At 38.5% G+C, this 21,189-nt stretch overlaps 2 protein-coding genes across 3 annotated transcripts in view; both read right to left on the reverse strand.

Moving 5' to 3' along the window:
• Positions 1 to 804: 804 nt before the first annotated feature.
• LOC121653428 (H-2 class II histocompatibility antigen, A-U alpha chain-like) lies at positions 805 to 6,203 on the reverse strand. The gene is made up of 4 exons (XM_042006911.1): positions 2,175 to 6,203; positions 1,770 to 2,018; positions 1,355 to 1,636; positions 805 to 1,223 (listed from the first exon to the last, which is right to left on the reverse strand). The coding sequence occupies exons 1-4, from the start codon at positions 2,263 to 2,265 to the stop codon at positions 1,078 to 1,080; spliced, it is 768 nt and encodes a 255-aa protein (XP_041862845.1). The 5' UTR covers positions 2,266 to 6,203; the 3' UTR covers positions 805 to 1,077.
• Positions 6,204 to 6,318: 115 nt separating this feature from the next.
• The window catches only part of LOC121653371 (rano class II histocompatibility antigen, A beta chain-like), a 168,287-nt gene continuing 153,416 nt past the window's right edge, over positions 6,319 to 21,189 (reverse strand). Inside the window, exons 1-6 of one of the 2 annotated variants that reach the window (XM_042006816.1) lie at positions 10,113 to 10,239; positions 9,820 to 10,017; positions 9,237 to 9,530; positions 9,013 to 9,147; positions 7,895 to 7,972; positions 6,319 to 7,241 (exon numbers count right to left, since the gene is read on the reverse strand). In XM_042006816.1, coding sequence (XP_041862750.1) covers positions 7,171 to 7,241; positions 7,895 to 7,972; positions 9,013 to 9,147; positions 9,237 to 9,530; positions 9,820 to 10,017; positions 10,113 to 10,161 — 825 coding nt within the window. In that variant the 5' untranslated portion in view covers positions 10,162 to 10,239 and the 3' untranslated portion in view covers positions 6,319 to 7,170. Of the gene's footprint in view, positions 7,242 to 7,894; positions 7,973 to 9,012; positions 9,148 to 9,236; positions 9,531 to 9,819; positions 10,018 to 10,112; positions 10,240 to 21,189 lie in introns of those variants that run through there. The other variant, XM_042006807.1, reaches the window with a different exon arrangement.

Consider the following 21,189-nt stretch of genomic DNA (forward strand, 5'->3'; position numbering starts at 1 on the left):
ATAAACCCACTGGACAACTCAGTGACTGTGTCAGCATGCAGAGGATAAGGAATAAGGAGTGATCAGTGATGAGAAGTGGTGAGTGAGATTGTGCAAATGCAACCATGCTTCCACAGAGGCTAGAGGCAGACTAGGGCAGCTCAGAGACCCAGGTCCTCAGCAGCAATCCCGGACTATGAACCCAAGCTACCCCACATCGAAGACGACCTGCATGTCTGGTTCTCACTCTGGGAACTGATAAGAAACTGGATCCAGATGACCTGAGAGTTATGTTATATATATATATATATATATATATATATATATATATATATATATATATATATATATATATGTATAGCAGAAGCCAGAGCTCCCAGGTCACAGGCACAGGCCCAAACGGGCCAAAATTGGCAGCCGCCGGCACCACCATCCAGGGTGGCCCGAGCATTAAAGCAGTTCTGCGTACTCTGTGTTGAGTATTTTTGAGCAGCTTTCCAAAAATTAATGCCTTGTTATTAACTAAATTGTTATTTTCTCATTTGTTATACATTTGATTTATTGTTCAAAATATTCACATTAAGTCTCCATATAGCATTTATTTTCCTATAATGTATAGCTGAACTTGTTTTATTAACTTTTTTGTTCAAATCAAAAAAAAGTCAGATCTGCTGTGATTGTGATTAGCTGCCTGTCTCACTGTGACAAACTAGTAAATAGCTATTTTATACCGCAAATTTTCTTTTAAGAAACACTATCATTTATTTTATGAGTAATTCAAATATAAATATCTGTCAAACCAAGGACAGAGTGAAACAAATTGTGAATGTTTATTGGGTTTTATGCATATTACATGATACATGAACTCTGACAAAGAACATTTGCATTACAGGCATTCATAATCATCTAATTTTGGAAAAACTATAGACGAATATACTGAATACAACAAAGAGCAGAACAATTCAGAAACCAGGAATAGCTACATGTGCAAAACATTCAGCTGTTTTACAAATAATAGTTCTGCATTTCGGGTTTGTGAAGAAGAAGAAAGGGATGAGCGAGGCTCTTGAGACGAATGTATACAATCATTGTTATAGATTAATGAGCACCGTCCTGCATCCTGTGACATTGGTTTCCCTTTACAAAAAAGAAAGTTCCTGCAGCGACTCCAAGAAGCCCAAGAGAGATGCCAAGTCCACAGAAGACAGCTGGACCACTACTTATTTTTTCATCTGTTTCAACTTCTGGAGAAGAGAGGAGAAAAATATTAAAGCTAAATTAACTCGAGTTGAAAATAAGTCTTAAACTTCATTATAATGGGGTAAATTCTACATCTTGATGTACAGAATGATATGAAGTCTTTTAGGTTTCTTACCCCAAAACGTGGTCTGAGGCTCCTCCAGTACTTCGTGCTCCACGCTGCAGTTGTAGATGTCTCCTTGTTTTGGAACAAAGTTCAGGTAGGAGAAGACATGAAAAGTCCCATCAGGATTTGGTATAGTTTTGATGAAAGGATCTTCCTCTGCTACTTGTTTATTGTTCTTTGTCCACTTGATGTGTATTTTTGGAGGAAAGAAGTTGTTGCTGAAGCAGATGAGGGTATTGTCTTCATCTTTTATCACTTCATCTCTGGGATAGAGGATCGTTTCTGGTGGTTCTGATGGTTTAATGAACATAACTGCTTAGTGCTCTATATATTTGTTAAATGAAAAAATAAATGAAACAGTGGTAAATAGTAAGTTATATGTGAACATGCATAAATGAAAGCCAGTTAGTTGAGTATTCCTTACTTTTAGTCCTTGTAAGAGTCATGTCGATTTTCCATAAGTATGGGTTTCTTTTACAACTAAATCTGAATCCTTCTGCATATTGGTAAGCCCACTCGTAAGCCCATTGTAAATGTCTTGGTACTTTTCTGTCCCAAACAAGACGATCTTTTGGAAAATCTGCATAGTACACTTCATAATCATCAAATGTCAAACAGACATGAGTTCGACTTGACTGAAAGCATCCTTGGATTTGACAAAGCTGGTGAACTCCTGGGAAAATATAACAAGTAAAAGTTTAACCTATCTTTTACATGACAATATTTTACACACACACACACACACACACACACACTACCATATATATATATAGTAAATTGACATATGTGTCAGTTAAGATACAAGTGAAAAAATGCAGTAAATACTTACCTTTCGCATAGATACAACCTGCTCCAAAGATAATAAGCATAATTGTCAAGTACACTTCATTTTGTCTGTTTTTCTTTAATAGTCCTGTCATGGCTCTCACACTCTCTGCTGTCAGCACTCAACAGATCTGAGACTTGTGAATGCTTATTGTGTTAGGTGTCATTTCTATGTGTTATGTCACTGTAACTGGAAATAAAAAAATCTGGCTGGGAGGAGAAAAAAAAAACCTGTTGAACCACTTTAACAAGGAGGAACAATAACAATAAACACAGTATATCAAATTAAACTAGTTGAATTTTATCTTTGTCCCATACGAATACACTGCCTGCACTAATACAAGCAGCTAGTTTTATCCACCAGATAATGGGCTCTGTTATTATTGCACCTTTGAATCCATCTTTTAGAAACACATTCAGTGAATTTTTGCAGTTTTTAAATTCAGCACAAGCTCAAACACACATCTCTTTGTTTTCCTTAAAGGGGAAGTACACAAGTTTCTTCACATTTTCAACAACAGCATGATTACAAAATAAATACTGTAGGTAATAATTTATAATCCTGCCTTGTTATATTGAATTAATCCATCAGTACATAAGTAGGATTCAAATGTGTTTTAAGTATTGTTTCTCATTTTCCAGGACTTGTTGTGGTCCTTTGAGGTTGGAGTGTTGATGGGGTTGACTGGGGTACTTCGGGTGGTGAGACCTGGCTGGGTCTGGGTTATTATTATTATTATTATTATTATTATTATTATTGTTATTATTATTATTATTATTATTATTAGTAGTAGTAGTAGTAGTATTAGTATTATTATTAGTTTTCACAATTAAATTAATTATTATAAGAATTATTGCTAGCACTTTACATTACAGTTCGGTAATTATATGGTAATATTGTGGTAATAGTGTGATAATATTATGGTAATCCAGAAGCAATAACTTGGTAAGACTCCATAATTACCAGTTGTAATAACCAGGTAATATCCTAATAGTAACACTGGGTAACAATAGACTAAAACTGAATTTAAAGGGTAATAAGTTGCCTTAAACCTACAGAAATAGGAGGGTAACAAATTTAAAGAGAAAGTGAAACTATATGGAAATACTCTGTTAATATTGTGGCAATTACCTGGTAGTTTCCTGGAAATGTCTACAAATATCTATACATACCTAAATAAAGGAATAACTATGGTGACATAATATCATTTATCATAATTGGACAGTTTCTATGTAATAACCAGGAATCGGGGCTGCCAAGTGACATATTACCTGTTTCCGTGTTATTCCATGGTAATAATTACATTACAGCAGACATTGCCATATAAAACAATAACATGGAAACAACATCAGTAGTTTCTATGTAATAAACAGGACACACTTGAATAATATGTACTCCTGTAACTGGATGAACCAGAAACTCAGCTGATTGACTTGATAATATCAAGATCATGGGATGTGTTTGGGTTTGTGTTTGTCATGATCATGGGTTCTGTATGTGTTTGTGTAATGTTTAGCTGTGTCATGATCTTGGTTTATAGTTTGTGGTTTTCATCTTTAGGTTTCTTTTAAGATCATGGTTTGTGTCATGTTTTAGTTTTGTCCTGATTTTGGTTTAAAGTTCTGGTTTTGACATGTTTTGCCCAGTTTCCCTCATGGTTTTCAGTTTTCCTTGTCAGATCCTTTTTCCCTTGGTTTATCCCTGTAATGTGTAGTTTTTGGTTCATGAGTTTCTAGAATAAACCTTTCGTCACCAGCACCGTTCTGCTTCCTGAACACAACTGCCTGCATTTGGGTCCTCACCTTCACCAACACACAACAGATAATGTATATACCAATGTTGTCTCATTCTGGGGTAAGGCCTCCAATAGTCACTCAGAATGGGACTTGATGTGAAATATTTCCGTATTAAGCAGCAGTCCTTCATCATTCAGTCTGCAAGTAAATTCTATCTTTTAACAGTCCTATAACCCCCAGCGTCTTCTCATCCCAGCTGCAACAAGTTGCCCTTCTACAAACTGCAATAGAAACAAGGACAAAACAAGGATTACATAAATGACAGCTATTTGAACAACAGCCTTGCAGTAATGAAGAATAGATTAAAAATGGACAACCCTTATTCAGGTGTAGCACCAGACCCACCTAACTCTGAGTTATATACAGTTAACAGGTCTTATGACACTGTTAGAAGAGCACTGCCTGCTCGGTTTCTGTTTTTGTCTTGTTTTTGATCATGACTGAGGGTTTGAACTGTATGTATTTAAATAAAAGTTGGTGTCTTGACTGTAGAGTTTACAGCTCGGTAAAGGACACTACAAGACTGGCGGATTGTAAATATCCCGTTTGTTTTATTTAACTGTTTCAGAATAATACACCGTGTGAAACATGTAGGCTTAAAGCCGTTAGCCCAGGGGTGGCCAACGTCGGTCCTCGAGGGCCACAATCCTGCAGGTTTTTCCAAATTTCCCTGCTCCAACACACCTGACTTAAACGAATCAGGTGTCAGGTGTGCCGGAGTGGGGAAATTTGGAAAACCTGCAGGATTGTGGCTCTTGAGGTCTGACGTTGACCACCCCTGCGTTAGCCCACTAGCTTTTGTTAGCATCTGATGCAATGTTTAAATGTGTGTCACTCAGCATTTTTAATGTGTGCTAACTTTGTAAACTATTTATAAGCTCAGTTAAGTCAGAATGATCCTGGTAACTACTGATGTTGTTTCCATGTTATTGTTTTATATGGCAATGTTGTTTTCAACCTCAACTGAAATCATTGCTCTTTCATCAACTATCAACTGCTGGTTTCACAGCAGGCCATGGTGTGTTTTCACTTGGCTCCAAATTTGCATACTGCTAGTTTGCAAGAATAAAAAACACTTACAAAATTAAAAATGAAGAGCTTAAAGGTATCAAGTTTTTTTTTCTTTCTTTTTTTATCTGTGGATTTTATCAGTTTCTCATAGTTTCTTCGTTCTTTTACAAAGGAAATTGATAAATTTGAGCTGTGTAAATGTCTTTTACCTAATGGAATAAGGTTTCAGGACCGAGTAGAACTTGCAGCTTAAAAAGAAATTGAGTGGTGCATTCATTGCAGTGGTGCATTGTGTTTTTGGCATACCAGTCTAAATCTCTAACCAAATAACCTCTGAATCAACAGCCATACAGTGGGAAATCTCTGTAATTTGCATATTTTATGCTGTGCGCTACATATTTGCTAAATCAGTACATTGTACAGGTCTAGTAGGACATAGCCTTAGTTTGTCTGAGATTGATTGTGACTCAACAATTTTTGCCTCAGAAAATCCTCTTGAAAGATCTATTAGTGAAAGATAATAGTTATTTTAGCCGGACAATGCCAGATCTTATTTAGTAACACTTACAGAGTTTGGCTTTTTAAAAACCTGTGTTGCTTGACTCTCCTGCCTGCAGTCCTGTTTTTTAATAGAAATGTTATACTACCTAAACTAGAGATGATAAACACCATCAGGCTACATTCACATCTAGTATTCATTATGAAAGAAAAGGAAGCATGACGGTAAACGTCTTTTTTTTTTTTTTTTTTTTTTTTTTTTTTAAGGCAGCCTTTAAGAGTGTGTTTCTCTCTATAAGATGATCTTTAGAAGCTGGGGTATTTTAGGATTTAGGGACATTAATATTTACACTGAAAGATGTGGCTTAATCCGCTGTGTGTTTACTTCTTGGTGGCAATGGGGGGTTATCATTCAGTCATATTTAAAGTTTTATTTTCTTTCTGTTGTCAGGAATGAGAAAAAGTGTGAAATATGATTTCAGCTCATAAATTAGACCGCTTTGCAAGCCATTGTCATGACTTTGTATTGTGAAAAGTTATTTTTTTTATTGTCTTTCGTCACTCAATAACACTTGTATGGATTGGCAGGGTGAATGAAGTTAACATTGCCATCCATTATCTTGACCGCTTATTCCATTTCAAGTCGCAGGTGAGCTGGAGCCTATCCCAGCATTTTAACAGGTGAAAGGCAGGGTACACCCTGGACAGGTCTGTCGCAGAGCCAACACAGATAGAGACGAACAACCATGCACACACACACTCACTCCTAGGGAGAATTTAGAGTGTCCAATTAACCTAACATGCATGTCTTTGGACGGTGGGAGGAAGCCGGAGAACCCGGAGAGAACCCACGCATACACAGGGAGAACATGCAAACTCCACACAGAAAGGCCACCGCCCTCAAGGTTCGAACCTTGCAAGAACCAGCGGTGCTAACCACCACACCACCGTGCAGCCCTAACATTGCCTCAAGAATAATCTCTAACTAGTTGCTGGTGTATTTGCAGTGGTTTCAAAGACATGTGCTAAACCATGGAGATTAGTTTTGGGTATTGTTTAAATACAAAGAAAAATGAGAAAAAGAAAAAAAAATAACTCAGTAAAATCAGTAGAAGAACAGAAAGAAACCTAATTAAGAACAGGAAAAAAACAAAGCAAAATGATAATTATTTTAAACATTTTCTTTCACAATGAAATACCATCATAACCCTTTAGTGTTTAAATTTACTCAATGGAAAGTTTTCAAAACTCCCATAACTATTACCTCACCAAATTACACCTGAACAGTCGTTATGTTCCTACAATTGATTTGGACCGTATTCATGCTCTTTTTTAGTCTGGACTTTCAACTTTTGGGCTACACAGAGTGGACCACATTAAATTGTAATATTAAAAAATCTGAACATAATTAAGTTAATTGAAAAAATATTTTGATTGTTAAATCTACTGTTATTTCTTTACAGTGTAACTGATGAGTATGCAGTAGGAATAATAATGAAAAGTAATTACAATTCAGTTCACACACAAGCCACATGCTACATTGTTAAGCTTTGCTAACTTCATTCTAGACAAAATACAAAAACGTACCAAATGTATTTTTAAGACTGTGCAGCAGAAAGCTAAGAAGCTGAAACTCATCTCCAGCCTGCCAAACAAAGCCCAACATAAGACATATTCAAAACATTATGGATTGTTTATGTCAACAATAGCTGCTCCGTTGCTCCCACTGCAGGGATGTGTTCCACAGGAATCAATGTTTGTGTTGCTGAAACAAAGATAGAAACATTATTTATCACTGTAGTCAGGGCAGTTACTAGAAATTCTGGGCCCCCAGAAAGAATATCCCCATCGGCCCCTCTACCCCAGGATTGTTGACACTTTTTTACGTCTGTGTATTATGTTTGTCAATGTTCTTGACAGTGTCTGATGTAACACACCCAATTTGTTTTCATCTTTACAATGTACTAGTAGTATTATTGTGTAAATTATGTATTATTAGTTGTCTCATTTCTCTAATTTTCATGCTATGGTACCCATAACTACTGAAACAATGTTATTACACCTCTGACTAAAAATACATTTTCAATATACTACTGAACAAACAGACAGTAGGCATTTTATTGTCAACAATCAAGCACTGATGTGGAAAAAACAATATCATAAAGTGTCCCGTTTTGTGCCCCTTAAATAATTCCCTTCTCTATCTGTAGGAGCCTTGCTTTGGGGACATGATCCTGGCTCTGTCAACAACAACGACAGTGACTTAAGTTGCACTATAAATAAATTTAGCCTATATTTTGCAATTCATTAGATAACTGAAATAGCTAATGGGTTGATTAATGTCTTAGTTAATTACCAATGGTACAGCACTTCACTAATAAACCAAACAGCCAACCAGTGTCAATCTCATTCACTCACCCTCAGAGGCATCATTGGACTGCTGGAGATGAAGGTCTGCTGCTGGGTCGGACTCAGATGAAGCGGTCACTGCTGATTCTGGAGCAGCAGAGCATAAAGGCTTATTGTTCCATTATATATTGTTTTTGTGAACATTAAATATTGTGTTTCATGGAAACTGATGAAGAACTAACCTAGTCTTGGAATACACAAAATATAAATAGGCTTTCAGTACCATGGCTCTAGGCAGACACTTTCATTTTGCCATGCATGTAGAGGTCAAGCTCTGTAAAATAACCCCCTTCATAAGACTTATGTCAAGAGCAGTTTAGTTTTAGTAAACACTCATGTTTACATGTTTACAAATGTAGACATTTGGATTCAGCATCTCTTCCTCCAGTTTTCAGTCCTCACCAAACCAGCGCCATTAAATCATCTATCTTCTTGTTCCAGTTGTGCTGACTGAGAGACATTGTGTGAAACACAGTCCCCTGTAGTTGGCCTGCAAATTAGTAACGTAACGTTCAGTTAGGAATTGTTGCTCTACAATAAACTGGTGACTTGTCCAGAGTGTACCCCACCTCTTACCCGATTACATCTAAAGGCAGATTTATACTCGCACTGTGTGCTATCGGTTATGGTTCCATCCTCCACGACCCATCTAATGTTAGCGGTTACAGACAATGAGTGAATGACCAAGGAATCGTTTCAGCCCTCTATAGTTTTACTTGCACCATTGTTGGAGAATTAATGTCTAATATTCTGAGCCCCTGCTCTGCTGCTTCTACTCCTGACCTCTTTTTCAGATCTTTTCTCGTTTTTAATTTAGTGTTTTTTTGGGAGGCATCATCTTATCCCCCTAAAATGCAGGAGTTCGCTTGGGCTCGCACATATTTCCATTAGGAAGAAAGAACCACGGACCAAACCATTTTGTGAGGAGAAGAGGTTATTGAAATGATTAAAACTAAAATAACTCAGATGCTTTAGTGTTAATATATATTAGTTATACCTATGCATAATAAATTAGTCAGAGAACCTGGGGTGCATGTGGGCCCTTAGAATTGTCAACCCCCATAATCAATAATAATAATAATAATAATAATAATACAAGTTCAACATATTTAGTTTAACGTTCTCACCTCGGCAGAATGTTATGTATGCACCACTTTTTTTCCTATAGTAAATAAATCCAGAGCTCAGAATAATTAAACCAAAGATGAGTCCACACAGTCCAACAGTAATTTGAATTTGTGCTTCACCATGGAGGGAGTTATCTAAAACAGTCAGGAAACAAAACATTATTATAAAGCATGTGCACATTGTACATTTTTCCTTCCAAATTTCATCAAAGAGTCCAACTTACCCCAGGCCACAATTTTTGGTTCAGAAAGACTGGCGTGTTCAACCATGCAGGTGATGTTTTCTCCTAAAGATGGAGTGTACTCCAGGTATACATGCATCTGGTAGGTAAGATCCCCATCAGCCATCACATCAGAGTAAGTGACTCCTGTTGTCACTTCTTGTTTGTTTCGCAACCACGTTATCCTGACTTGCTTTGGGAAGAAGTTATAGGCGCTGCATACAAGCATGGCTGGGTATCCACCGCTGGGCTGCTTCACTAACTTAATTTTGACAGTGGGGGTTGTTGAGAGACTTGCTGGAAGAAAAACAAATATCTGTCTGCTCTTTCTGTTTCTGAGCAAGACATTTCTTTAGCATGACGTATAATTAAATTGATTTCAGTTGAGCATGAGGTGAGCCAAAACGGCACTGTGACCAGTACTGAAAAGTATCGGTATTCACTGTGAAAACTATAATTCCTGTATTAACTGGTTGATTTAATGACATACAATCTGAGTACAGTAACAGTATTTAGAATTTTATTATTTTCTAAAACATTTTTCTAAAATAATTTTTCTAATAAAACAAATAAAAATAAATCTTACCCAGCCATTTCACTAATTGCCTAGTGTCTTCACAAATTAATTTCTTTACAGATCCATCCTCGTTGCCTCTTGTGCTGTTGTACTCCAACACATGTTGGTAGTTTAAACCAAATTTTTGTATACACTCTGTGTCTTCCAAGTCTGGACCGCTGAATACACAACATATTGCGGACTGAAAGTAAGCTTCATCAGAGAAAACTGCAAACAAAGGAAATGTATAAAGCCCAAATTACTATAAAAGCAACTAAAACTGAAAATTATACTAATTTAAATAAAATGATGATGAGACTCACCTGGACTGAAAAGAGATAAAACCAAACAAAAAACACGATGGATGTGCATGTTTCCTCATGAGTTGAAAAGCAAACTAACAAAACTTCTCCTGTGTGCAGCGCTTATGTTTTGTCAGATAGGAGGAAGTACAAGCAGCTGTTCTTTGTGTCAGTAAAGTCAAAGAATGTATTTTCATTTTTGTCGAGTTGAAACGCCTCTTTGCATGACATCAGTGACAGGTATAATACTTTTACCAGTCATTATGCTGCTTTAAATATGATAAACACCATTGTTCACTCATACTTGATTTATGTTTCACCAAATCATTGATTTCCTAAGGAATAGTTAAATATCATGGTAAGCCAGTCAGAGGCAGACTTTGGCAAGTGTGTGCAACCCAAACACACACACACATGCACGTGAATGACAAAGAGACACATGCAGCAATAAGTCCAGAGAATACAGCGCTTGTGTTTTTAACTGGAAACACAGACAGTACTTTTTCACCCCAGGGATAAAAAACAAAAACATTATGTGAAATGGTCACTATGCTCAGAAACTAAATGTGTCTCCACATCAATTGTCAGATGTCAAATGTCAGAACTGAAAGCTCACTGCACAGTCTCAGTCAAGCACTGCCTTTTTCATAAAAACTGTTAAACATGGCTTGAACATGGAATGATTTTTTTTTCTAATCACCATTACTTTTCTAACATTAGACTAAGTGATGATGGAAAAAGACAAGTATGGATAGTTGTTTTATTAATATTTAGTCACAAAGAAACTAAATGGGTTACAAACATCTGTTTCAGACTGTGTTTGCCAAATGCAGAAGAGATATATGTATATATGTATGTATATGTATATAAATATGTGTGTGTGTGTGTGTGTGTATGTGTGTGTGTATAGACTTTTCTGAGCACAGCATGTAAACTAAACCAAATAAGCAGACTAATATGTGAGCTAAACTCACATCCCAATCACAGATAATTATGACTTAACATGATGTCTCAAATTAAAATAATAATTTTGTTCATGAAGACAAAAAAAGGAGATGAATACCATCACAAACAGTATAAGAGCTAAAGCAGGAAGGGGGTCTCCAAAATTCTGATATCTTTGCTTGATGCTACATATTTTCATTGCTTTATACTCTATCTGTTGGCAGAAAGTGTGTTTACCGGTGTGTGCATACACGTGTCTGTGTGTGCATATCGGGGCAGAGGATAAGTGTAAATGCTTGACCATAGTCACCAACCACCGGTCCTGAAGATTTATCATCCTGTATGTTTTAGTGTTTCCTGCTGCAACACACCTGAGTCATCTCAATGGCTCATTAACAGGCTGCTGTTGGAGAACCTTTTTATTTGAATCAGGTGCGTTAATGGAAAATGTTTTGGGGAAACTAAATCATACAAAATGTTATCTAATCTTCTACAACAAATAAAAACACCTTCTGTTTCTATGGTAGTTATACCAAACAGATTTTTAAGAAAGCCTTGAACAAAGATAGCTTTAGTACAGCAGATATCTATTTACTGAAGAGTCAGAAGTATTCTGTTTTTGTCAGTTAGATGTGGTTTGGACACATCTATAAAATATTATCTAATAAAAATATAAAGTAGTTTTTAACTAATAATAGCTATGAAATATTAAATAATCCATCTTTGCTCACTACGTTTTAAGTCTTTATCCCTGGGTGTGCACTACATTACAGTTTATCAACTTTTTAAAATGTACCACATCACAGGATGACGTTTATCATGTTTAACGAAGGTCTGTCATCAAATACTTGCAGACACATATAAAATTACACACCTGTAAACATTTCACCATCCCTTTCTACATTTTAACCTTCATATACTGCTAATTTTGTGTGTCTGTTTCTCCTCATAATTCTTCTAAACCATAAGTCAACCACAAATAACCCCTCCAGTGACAGATTACTCCTTAGCCATTGCATTTTCTATGTAACATTTTCTGTTTAAATGTGTACATCATGTATACATGTATGTTATGTCTGTTGAACTTTGAAAACATTATGCTTATTATTAGGTGTGTTTGATTTGTTGGAAGGCACGAAGTAAAGTATTAAGGCCGCAGCACTTCTCTCCAGTGCAGGCTTTAAGTGGCGACAGATGTATTGAAATGTCTCTCTGAAAATTCTCTATTTACTGCCCATCGGTAAAACTGAGAACAACTTTTTTTCACCAGTCATCAGCTTTGCTCCACACCGAGCTGGACAGTGAGGAGTGTTGTGCAATGAGCCGCAGCATAGTCTGAAACACAAACAGAACACGAGTTACAATGAACATGCAGTCTAAAATATTCACTTACTGTAATATGCTTAATGCAGACAGTAGAATACCGCCAGAAATGTTTACTCATATGACACACATACAATCGGCCCATGTTCAGTAAGTTAAACTTATACCTTGTCTTCTTGTATGAAGTGCCCTGCTCTCCTTTCTTCCTCCATGACAGATCTCCCGACTCTCTTTCTCTTCCTGCTTCGACATTAGACGCCTGATATGATTGTCCATCATTAATATTCCCATCATGCAGAGCATGAACACGGCAGACTCTTCGGTCTACATATTAGCTTCTTGGTGGCGTTTTTTTTCCCTCTCTCTTTATTTTTCGCAGGTTTTCTTTTGTTGTTGTGTGGTGCTAATGTAACACACTGTTGCAGATAGTTGTGTCACATTGCCCCCCTCGGCCCCAACTCGTGCAAATGCAAAATTTAACAGGTCCCTGGGGGAAGAGCAGTTCATAGAACTAAATTCGAGGCGGACAGTTCTTAGAACTTTTCTGTCAGAATGCCTCTTTTGGAGTAAATATCTGATGATGTGAACCATGAACCGCTAGTTTCCTCCGTCACAGCTGAACCATAAACAAACACAATAAGAGAAAAGCCAATCAGCTGATCACCAACAGCCGTTATGATTCATGCAGCATGAGAGGAGGAAGAGGAGCAGCTGCACTCCACAAACAAATACCAGAAAGCGGCTAGAGCAGACACAAAAAAATATATATATATATATATATATATATGGCAAAAATGGGGGCGTGGAACCCTCCTTTCACTGAGAAAAGACTGTTAAAACACTCCACTCCACACTCCACTCCATTCTCCACAGAGGTGACGTCCATGGGTTGCTCTGTTAATGCTGTGTTTATTCTCAAGTCCATTCATAGAGCTATCAAAACAGAGAAAGGACGAATGTCAGTGTTGGGAATGAAAAAAAAGTCTGGCTGGGAGAAGAAAAACATGGACCTGTTGAACGACTTTAACAAGGAGGAACAATAACAATAAACACAGTATATCAGCCAAAACTGGTTGAATTTTTTCTTTGTTCCATATGAATACACGGCCTGCACAAAAAACAAACAGCTAGTTTTATCGACCAGATAATGGGCTTTGTTGGTATTGCACCCTCGGATCCAACTGTCAGAAACACATTCAATGTTTTGCAGCTTTTTAATTCAGCACAAGCTCAAAACACAAATTTCTTTGTTTTTCTTAAAGGGGGAGTTTACAAGTTTCTTCCCATTTTCCTCAACATTATTTTAACCTATAATTCAAGAGTTATAATTTTGAACACCGCTACATGAATATTTACATAAATAGGGTTCAAGTGTTTCTTATTTTCCAAAACCTGCGGTGGTCTTTTGAGGTTGGAGTTCAGTCAGGGTTGACTGGGGTAGTTTGTCTTTTATTCTTTCATAAACGTGCATTTTACAGCTCCTGGTCTGTACTTCAGTGTGAAGCAGAAATCCCCAGGAGCGACCCCAACAATGACCCACAGTGTTTAGTTAACCATCCTCATCTTAAATGTCAGTGGGTTATTGTCACTGTACATTGTGACGTGACAAGCGTGGAAGAGATAATCATAGACTCTCTCAGTTACAACCTACCTCAGGGTTAAAAAGGGAGAGAACAACAGAAGGATCCAAGAGTTTTTCACTGCAGACGACCATCTACTATTGTCAATCACACACTTTCACTGGTGTATTTTAACATAATTTCACTTGTCCATTTTTTCTCCCGACTACATTTTTATGTTGTGGCTTAGATAATGCAGACATGGAGTCGCCCTCATCACTCCAAAAAGCATCTACTGCATTTAATCAGTATAGTAAGGTTTGGTTTTGTTGTCAAACATCATTTTGTTGATTTCAAGCTCAACTTAAATCATTACTCTTTGATCAACTATCAAGTGCTGGTTTTACAACAGGCAATGGTGTGTTTTCACCCTTGCTCCAAATTTACACATACTAATTAGCACAAAACAAAACAAAACAAAACAAAACAAAACAAAACAAAAAAAAAACACTTACTTGCTAAATTAATCTGAAGAGCTTTAAGGTATCCAGTTTTTTTCAATCTTTTTTATTTGTGGATCTTATCAGTTTCTCATAGTCTCGTCATTCCTTTACAAAGCAAATTGATAACTGCGAGCTGTGTGCTGTAAATATGCAGATATGTAGGATGGTGTGTGTGAAAGAAATTTTGCTGCATATGGTATTCACTCATATATACTCATATAATAATCACATGTATATTCAGTTTTCATATTATGAGTTCTCATTTTCCAGGATATTGAAGTTAACTGTTTTTCTGCAGGTTTATTGTGCATGCTTGTGTGAAGTCAGACTGACCACTCTCTTCCAGACCTTGGATATAGCAAAAGTTAATACTGGTTGACTCACCTGCTAGATAACATGATAAACATTTGCATCTTTGTTTATGTTGCAGACTAACAAATTTTAATGACTAACACAACTGTTTACAAATGAATCTGCATTTGTGTCAGTTAAGATTCAAGTGAACAGATACAGCAGATATGTGTTAGTATTTATTTTTACTGTCTACATATTGTTTAAATGCATTGTCTTGAATCTACTTCTAATCCACCTGTTTAAGTGTCCTGTCATGGTTTTCTCACTCTCTGCTGTGAAAATATAACAAGTATGAAACCGATTAAGACTGGTTTTGTTAGATGAGACCTTCCTCATTTCTGAGTAATATGGTAATACTGTTGGCAACAAAAAGGGGAAGTTTGGAGGAGGCAAACAGACCAGCTGAACCACTTCAACAAGGAAGTTTAACAACAAGGAGCACATAGTATGCCAAATGAAACTTTTAGAAGGGGCCTATTGCCTTCCTTCATTCATGCCTAAGTTCTTCCAGTAAGATGGTCTAATTGTCAAGCCAAATTGTTTTACTATAATAAGATTTATAATGCATTTTATTTAAGAAAGCCATTTACATTTGTAATATCTTAAGCTAAACTTAAAATGCGTCACCTTCTTATTAATTAATCTCTCCTTACTGTGAATATTTTAATGTCGCTCTTAAGTATGTGAGTTCAGATTTGCAAAGGTTTCCCTAACTAAACATTTACCATCAGTTTTTTCACTTTCAAAAAATCTCTTTTCCTGAAGTAAAAGTTGCTTAATAAAATCTACACTTCACTTTACACAATACACACAAACACTCAAACATGACTAAACCAAAGAAACAATCAAGTTGATGAAGTTTAGATTTAGAAAGTAAAGTACAGGAATTATGGGTGTAAAGAATAACTGAATCAACATGTGGACCACATGCAGTATATCATTATTAATCATTTCTGTGGACTTGTGTCTTTTAAATGTGCAAATTGATTAATATTTTGAAGTTTCAAAATTAAATGTTCCTTGCTTTTGGACAATTTCCTAATTTTCTTGAAACTTGATTTATATATTACCGACAGTTAGATTATCCAAAATTCATGTGACAAATACGATCACTCTTCATGGTGCTTACACTTTAGGCAGCCTTTGGGATTAACTAATCTCTCTATAAGATGAGTTCTAGTACATGGTGTATTTATGGTCAGTGATTTTTTTGGTCAGTGACAATTTGCACTCTTTATTATTTGGTTGCAATGACTATGGTGCCATATATGCATATGTAGCACACTGTTGTTTGAGACAAAAACAAAACAACAAAAGGCACCAAAGTAGGAAGTGTCTTGTGATACAGTCAAATTTACAATACAACGGTTTTCATTTGTATGTTTTTTTTTTTTTTTTTTCTGGAATAGAAATGCTGTGAAATATGATTTTACCTCACAAATGTTTTGTTTTTCCAAAACCATTATGGACTGGCAGCAGGGCTGAAAAGTCATACATGGACTGAGGAATAATCTTTATTTGATTATTGATTAATTTCCAGTGGTTTCATAAACGTATCTAAACAATTTACACTGGTTTGGGCGTTTGTTAAAAAAAAAAAGCTGTACATAAAAAATATAAACTGAGAAAAACTAGTTAAAAAACGTATTAAAACTTTTTTCCATGAAGTATAGTTCTGACTGAAATTTTTAATCAGAATAATTCCAGCTTTCAAATTTATTAATCATGATTAATCACCATTCTATGCCTGAAATCTGGATGTTTTTATTATATTGTATCAACAGAATAAGCCAATGCTACAAATATTTACTGTTAACTGACCTTCCCCTCGGTAAACGTCAGATGTCCAAGGGTCAGTAAATGCAGCATGTCATGTATTTCTATATGTTGTTCTTAATAATCTCTACCGTGTTGTAAATCATAATGCAGAATTCATATATCATCTCACCAACCATCTCCATGGTGATAATTTCTGTCCTAAAACCGGCAGATGTGATGACTGAAGTTAAACAGCCATCATTGATGAAGAAAATCTGATAAAACTGACGATCTGGATAAAAACAGGCTTTTACTTTTATCATTAAAGTGTGAGTGTTTGTGCAGCAGGGATAAAAGTCCTACAGCAGCATCACCCAAAGTAAAAAGTTGCTGAAAAAATCATTGTCATTGATAGATCATTGTCTGTTTGTTTTAGCAGTTTTTCTTCACTTTTTTACGTTAGATGATCACTTTAGTTGTAATAATAAGTTCAATATTTCATAACATCTAGACCTGGAAAAAGGTCTTATTTGTGTCCCCATTTTCGTTGTCAGTGCTCCTGCCTGGCCCCCCTTTAAAACTTTTACAGACCCACCCCTGCATAGCTGAAATATAAATCCTTTCTACCGCCTGTCAGCTACTGTGTTTGAGAAGGTCCTGCCAAAAATAACACTTTGAGGTAAATATGTGACAGTATGAGCCATGAACTGCTGGTTTCCTCCTTCTTAGCTGAACGTTAAACTGTTAAACACAATGAAAGTCAATCAGCTGATCACTGACAGCTGTCACTGTACAAACAGACGACCAGACAGCCGAGCAGACAGGTTTGTGCTAAACACAGCTGGGCTGATGCAAGTTTAAAAAATGAATGCGGGATAAGTCCAGGTGTGGAACCCTCTCACCAGGAAAAGAGTGTGTCACCATAATCACCAACTCTGGTCCTCAATATAAATGGCTCATTAGCAGGCTGATGCAAAAGTTGTTGAAGTTGTTGTATTTTTAATTTTTTGAATCAGGTGTGTTATACCAGGTAAACACTAAAACCTGTAGGATCTTGAGAATTAGAGTTGTTGACCACTGATGTAGAGACTAAAATGACAAAAAAAATTGATAACACAAGACTGTCTAGTACTACCTTTATCGGGACCTTGTCCACATTTAACGAGGACTTAAAATATTTTAAACTGGACTAAATTTTTTAAAGGCATTTTAATTTATTAACACAGTTTTTGATTTGTGAAACATTTTATTTGTAAAAAATTTAAAAGAGGCTGGTTTTCCTGTTTTTTTTTTTGTTTTTATTATGGCATTTATACCACATTAAATCTGTTTGTTTGTTTTATTTTTATTTTGGCATTTAGACCACGTCAAATCAGGGCCTGTTTAAGATTATTATTACACACAAGTTGAGTACTATAGCCACCTACTGTCTTTTATTTGTATTACTGTTTAAAATACCTGTTTAAAAATCTGTCTAGTGCCAATATGGCAGGTAAGTTGCCATTAAACAAACTGATCTGTAATTTCAAAAAGGAAAATAATTTAAAATGAAGCATTTTGTGTTAAAGTAGAGAACCCTGGGTGGGATGGGTTGCACCAAAGCTTCTTTAGACCCTCGCTTTGTTAGACCATTTTTTTGTCCATCAGCATCACAGCCAATGAGCCATCACCGACGCCAGAAGGAAACCACTACCCTCCACATACCTAGGGGGGAAGGAGAGGAGGACAGCAGGAGAGCCCAGACTAACGGCACACCACCCCCATTCATGTATTCATGCATTAATGTTACATACATTATATATAGTTTAAATTATATTTATGAAGAGTAACAGGCTTTGCAAAAAAAAAACAAAAACAAAACACAAGGTCACAAGAGAAAACGGTCTATGAAAGAAAGTTTGGCTTTTCTAATGCTCAACTAGAAACATGCTGAAAAATGAGCTTTATTTTTATGTATATATTTTCTTGCAGCTTCATTTTAGCAACCAATAATTACGCGTCAATTTAATATTAAAAATGGTAAAATATATCACCACAAATGGTTCCGATGCATGTTGATTTCATTTTGGTTTGGCATGGCCAGCTGCTCCCTTCACGTGCCGCATCTCTCCTTACACCTGCTTCATAACTCTATGGACACATTCACAGTGTGTCAGCACAGCTTCTATTCTCAGCAGCTGTTGTTTGTCCTTGTTTAGACAGGATGTTGACAGTGAGTGAGGTTTGAGTGGACCGGAAGAGTGGCAGAAATGGACATGCTACTCAGGTTCCTTTTCCAGTAAGGTGAACTCTGATATCCACCATAACTCCATCCATCCAGCCTAAGCAGAGAAACCCAGACTTCCCTCTCCCCGGCCACATTCACCAGCTCATCCGGAGGGATCCCGGCGTTCCCAGGCCAGCCAAGAGATGCAGTTCGTCCAGTATGACCTAGGTCTACCCCGGGGTCTCTTTCCGGTGGGACGTGCCCGGAACACCTCACCAGGGAGGCGTCCAGGAGGCATCCTAACCAGATGCCCGAGCCACCTCATCTGGCTCCTCTCGATGTGGGGGAGCAGTGGCTCTACTATGAGCCCCTCCCGGATCACTGAGCTTCTCACCCTATCCCTAAGGTAGAGCCCGGCCACCCTGCGGAGAAAACTGATTTCAGCCGCTTGTATCTGCGATCTCATCCTTTCGGTCACTACCCACAGCTCATGACTATAGGTGAGGGTAGGAACGTAGATCGACCGGTAAATCGAGAGCTTTGCCTTTTGGCTGAGCTCCCTCTTCACCACGCCAGACCGATGCAGAGTCCGCATCACTGCAGACACCGCACCGATCCGCCCGTCGATCTCCCGTTCCATCCTTCCCTCACTCGTGAACAAGACCCCGAGATACGTGAACTCCTCCACTTGGGGCAGGACCCTATTGTAGACCCGGAGAGGGCACTCCACCCTTTTCTGGCTGAGGACCATGGTCTCGGACTTGGAGGTGCCGATTCTCATCCCAGCCGCTTCACACTCGGCTGCGAATCGCTCCAGTGAGAGCTGAAGATCATGGCCCGATGAAGCCAACAGAACCACATCATCCGCAAAGAGCAGAGACCCAATCCTGTGGCCACCGAACCGGATCCCCTCACCACCTCGGCTGCGCCTAGAAATTCTGTCCATAAAGGTTATGAACAGAATCGGTGACAGAGGGCAGCCTTGGCGGAGTCCAACCCGCACTGGAAACGATTCTGATTTACTACCGGCAATGCGGACCAAGCACTGACACCGGTCGTAGAGGGACCGGACAGCTCGTACGAGCGAGTCCGGCACTCCATACCCCCGGGAGTACCCCCTACAGGAGTCCCCGGGAACACAGTCGAATGTCTTCTCCAAGTCCACAAAACACATGTAGATTGGTTGGGTAAACTCCCGTGCCCCCTCAAAGACCCCAAAGAGGGTGTAGAACTGGTCCACTGTTCCACGACCGGGAGGAACACCACACTACTCCTCCTCAATCCAAGGTTCGACTATCCGACGGACCTTCCTTTCAAGCCCCCCTGAATAGACCTTACCGGGGAGGCTGAGGAATGTGATACCCCTGTAGTTGGAGCACACCCTCCAGTCCCCCTTCTTGAAGAGGGGGACCACCACCCCAGTCTGACAATCCAGGGGAACTGTCCCCGATGTCCATGTGATGCTGCAGAGGCGTGTCAACCAAGACAGCCCTAGAGCATCTAGAGCCTTAAGGAACTCTAGGTGGACCTCATCCACCGAGGAGCTTTTTAACCACCTCAGCAACCTCAGCCCCAGAGATGGGAGAGCCAGCGCCAGCTACCCCAGACTCTGCTTCCTCATCAGAAGATGTGTTGGTGGGATTGAGAAGGTCTTTGAAGTATTCCCTCCACCGCCTCACAATGTTCCGAGTCAAGGTCAGCAGCTTGCCATCCCCACTGTACACAGTGTTGACAGAGCACTGCTTTCCCCTCCTGTGCCGCAGGATGGACCAGAATGTCCTCCCATGCCCGAGTTTTTGCCTTAGCGACCGCCAAAGCTGCGCTCCGCTTAGCGCGCCGATACCCATCAGCTGCCTCTGGAGTCCCACAGACCAAAAATGCCCAATAGGACTCCTTCAGCTTGACAGCATTCCTTACTGGTGTTCACCAACAAGTCCGGGGGTTACCGCCACGACAGGCACCGACGACCTTACGGCCACAGCTGCAGCTGGCCGCCTCGACAACAGAGGAAAGGAATGCAGCCCATTTGGACTCAATGTCCCCCGCCTCACCCGGGACATGGTTGATGCTCTGCCGGAGATTGGAGTTGAAACTCTTTCTGACACAGTACTCTGCCAGACGTTCCCAGCAGACCCTCACAACATGCTTGGGTCTGCCAGGCCTGACCGGCATCCTCCCCCACCATCTGAGCCAAGTCACCACCATTTGGTGATCAGTTAACAGCCCCGCCCCTCTCTTCACCCGAGTGTCCAGGACATGCGGCCGCAAGTCAGATGACACAACTACAAAGTCGATCATCGAACTGTGGCCTAGTGTGTTCTGGTGCCAAGTGCACATGTGGACACTCTTATGTCTGAACAAGGTGTTATGGACAGTCCATGACGAACACAGAAGTCCAACAACAAAGCACCACTTGGATTTAGATTAGGGGGGCCGTTCCTTCCAATCAC

This window comes from Melanotaenia boesemani, chromosome 2, assembly GCF_017639745.1.
Source record: "Melanotaenia boesemani isolate fMelBoe1 chromosome 2, fMelBoe1.pri, whole genome shotgun sequence".
Lineage (NCBI taxonomy): Eukaryota > Metazoa > Chordata > Actinopteri > Atheriniformes > Melanotaeniidae > Melanotaenia > Melanotaenia boesemani.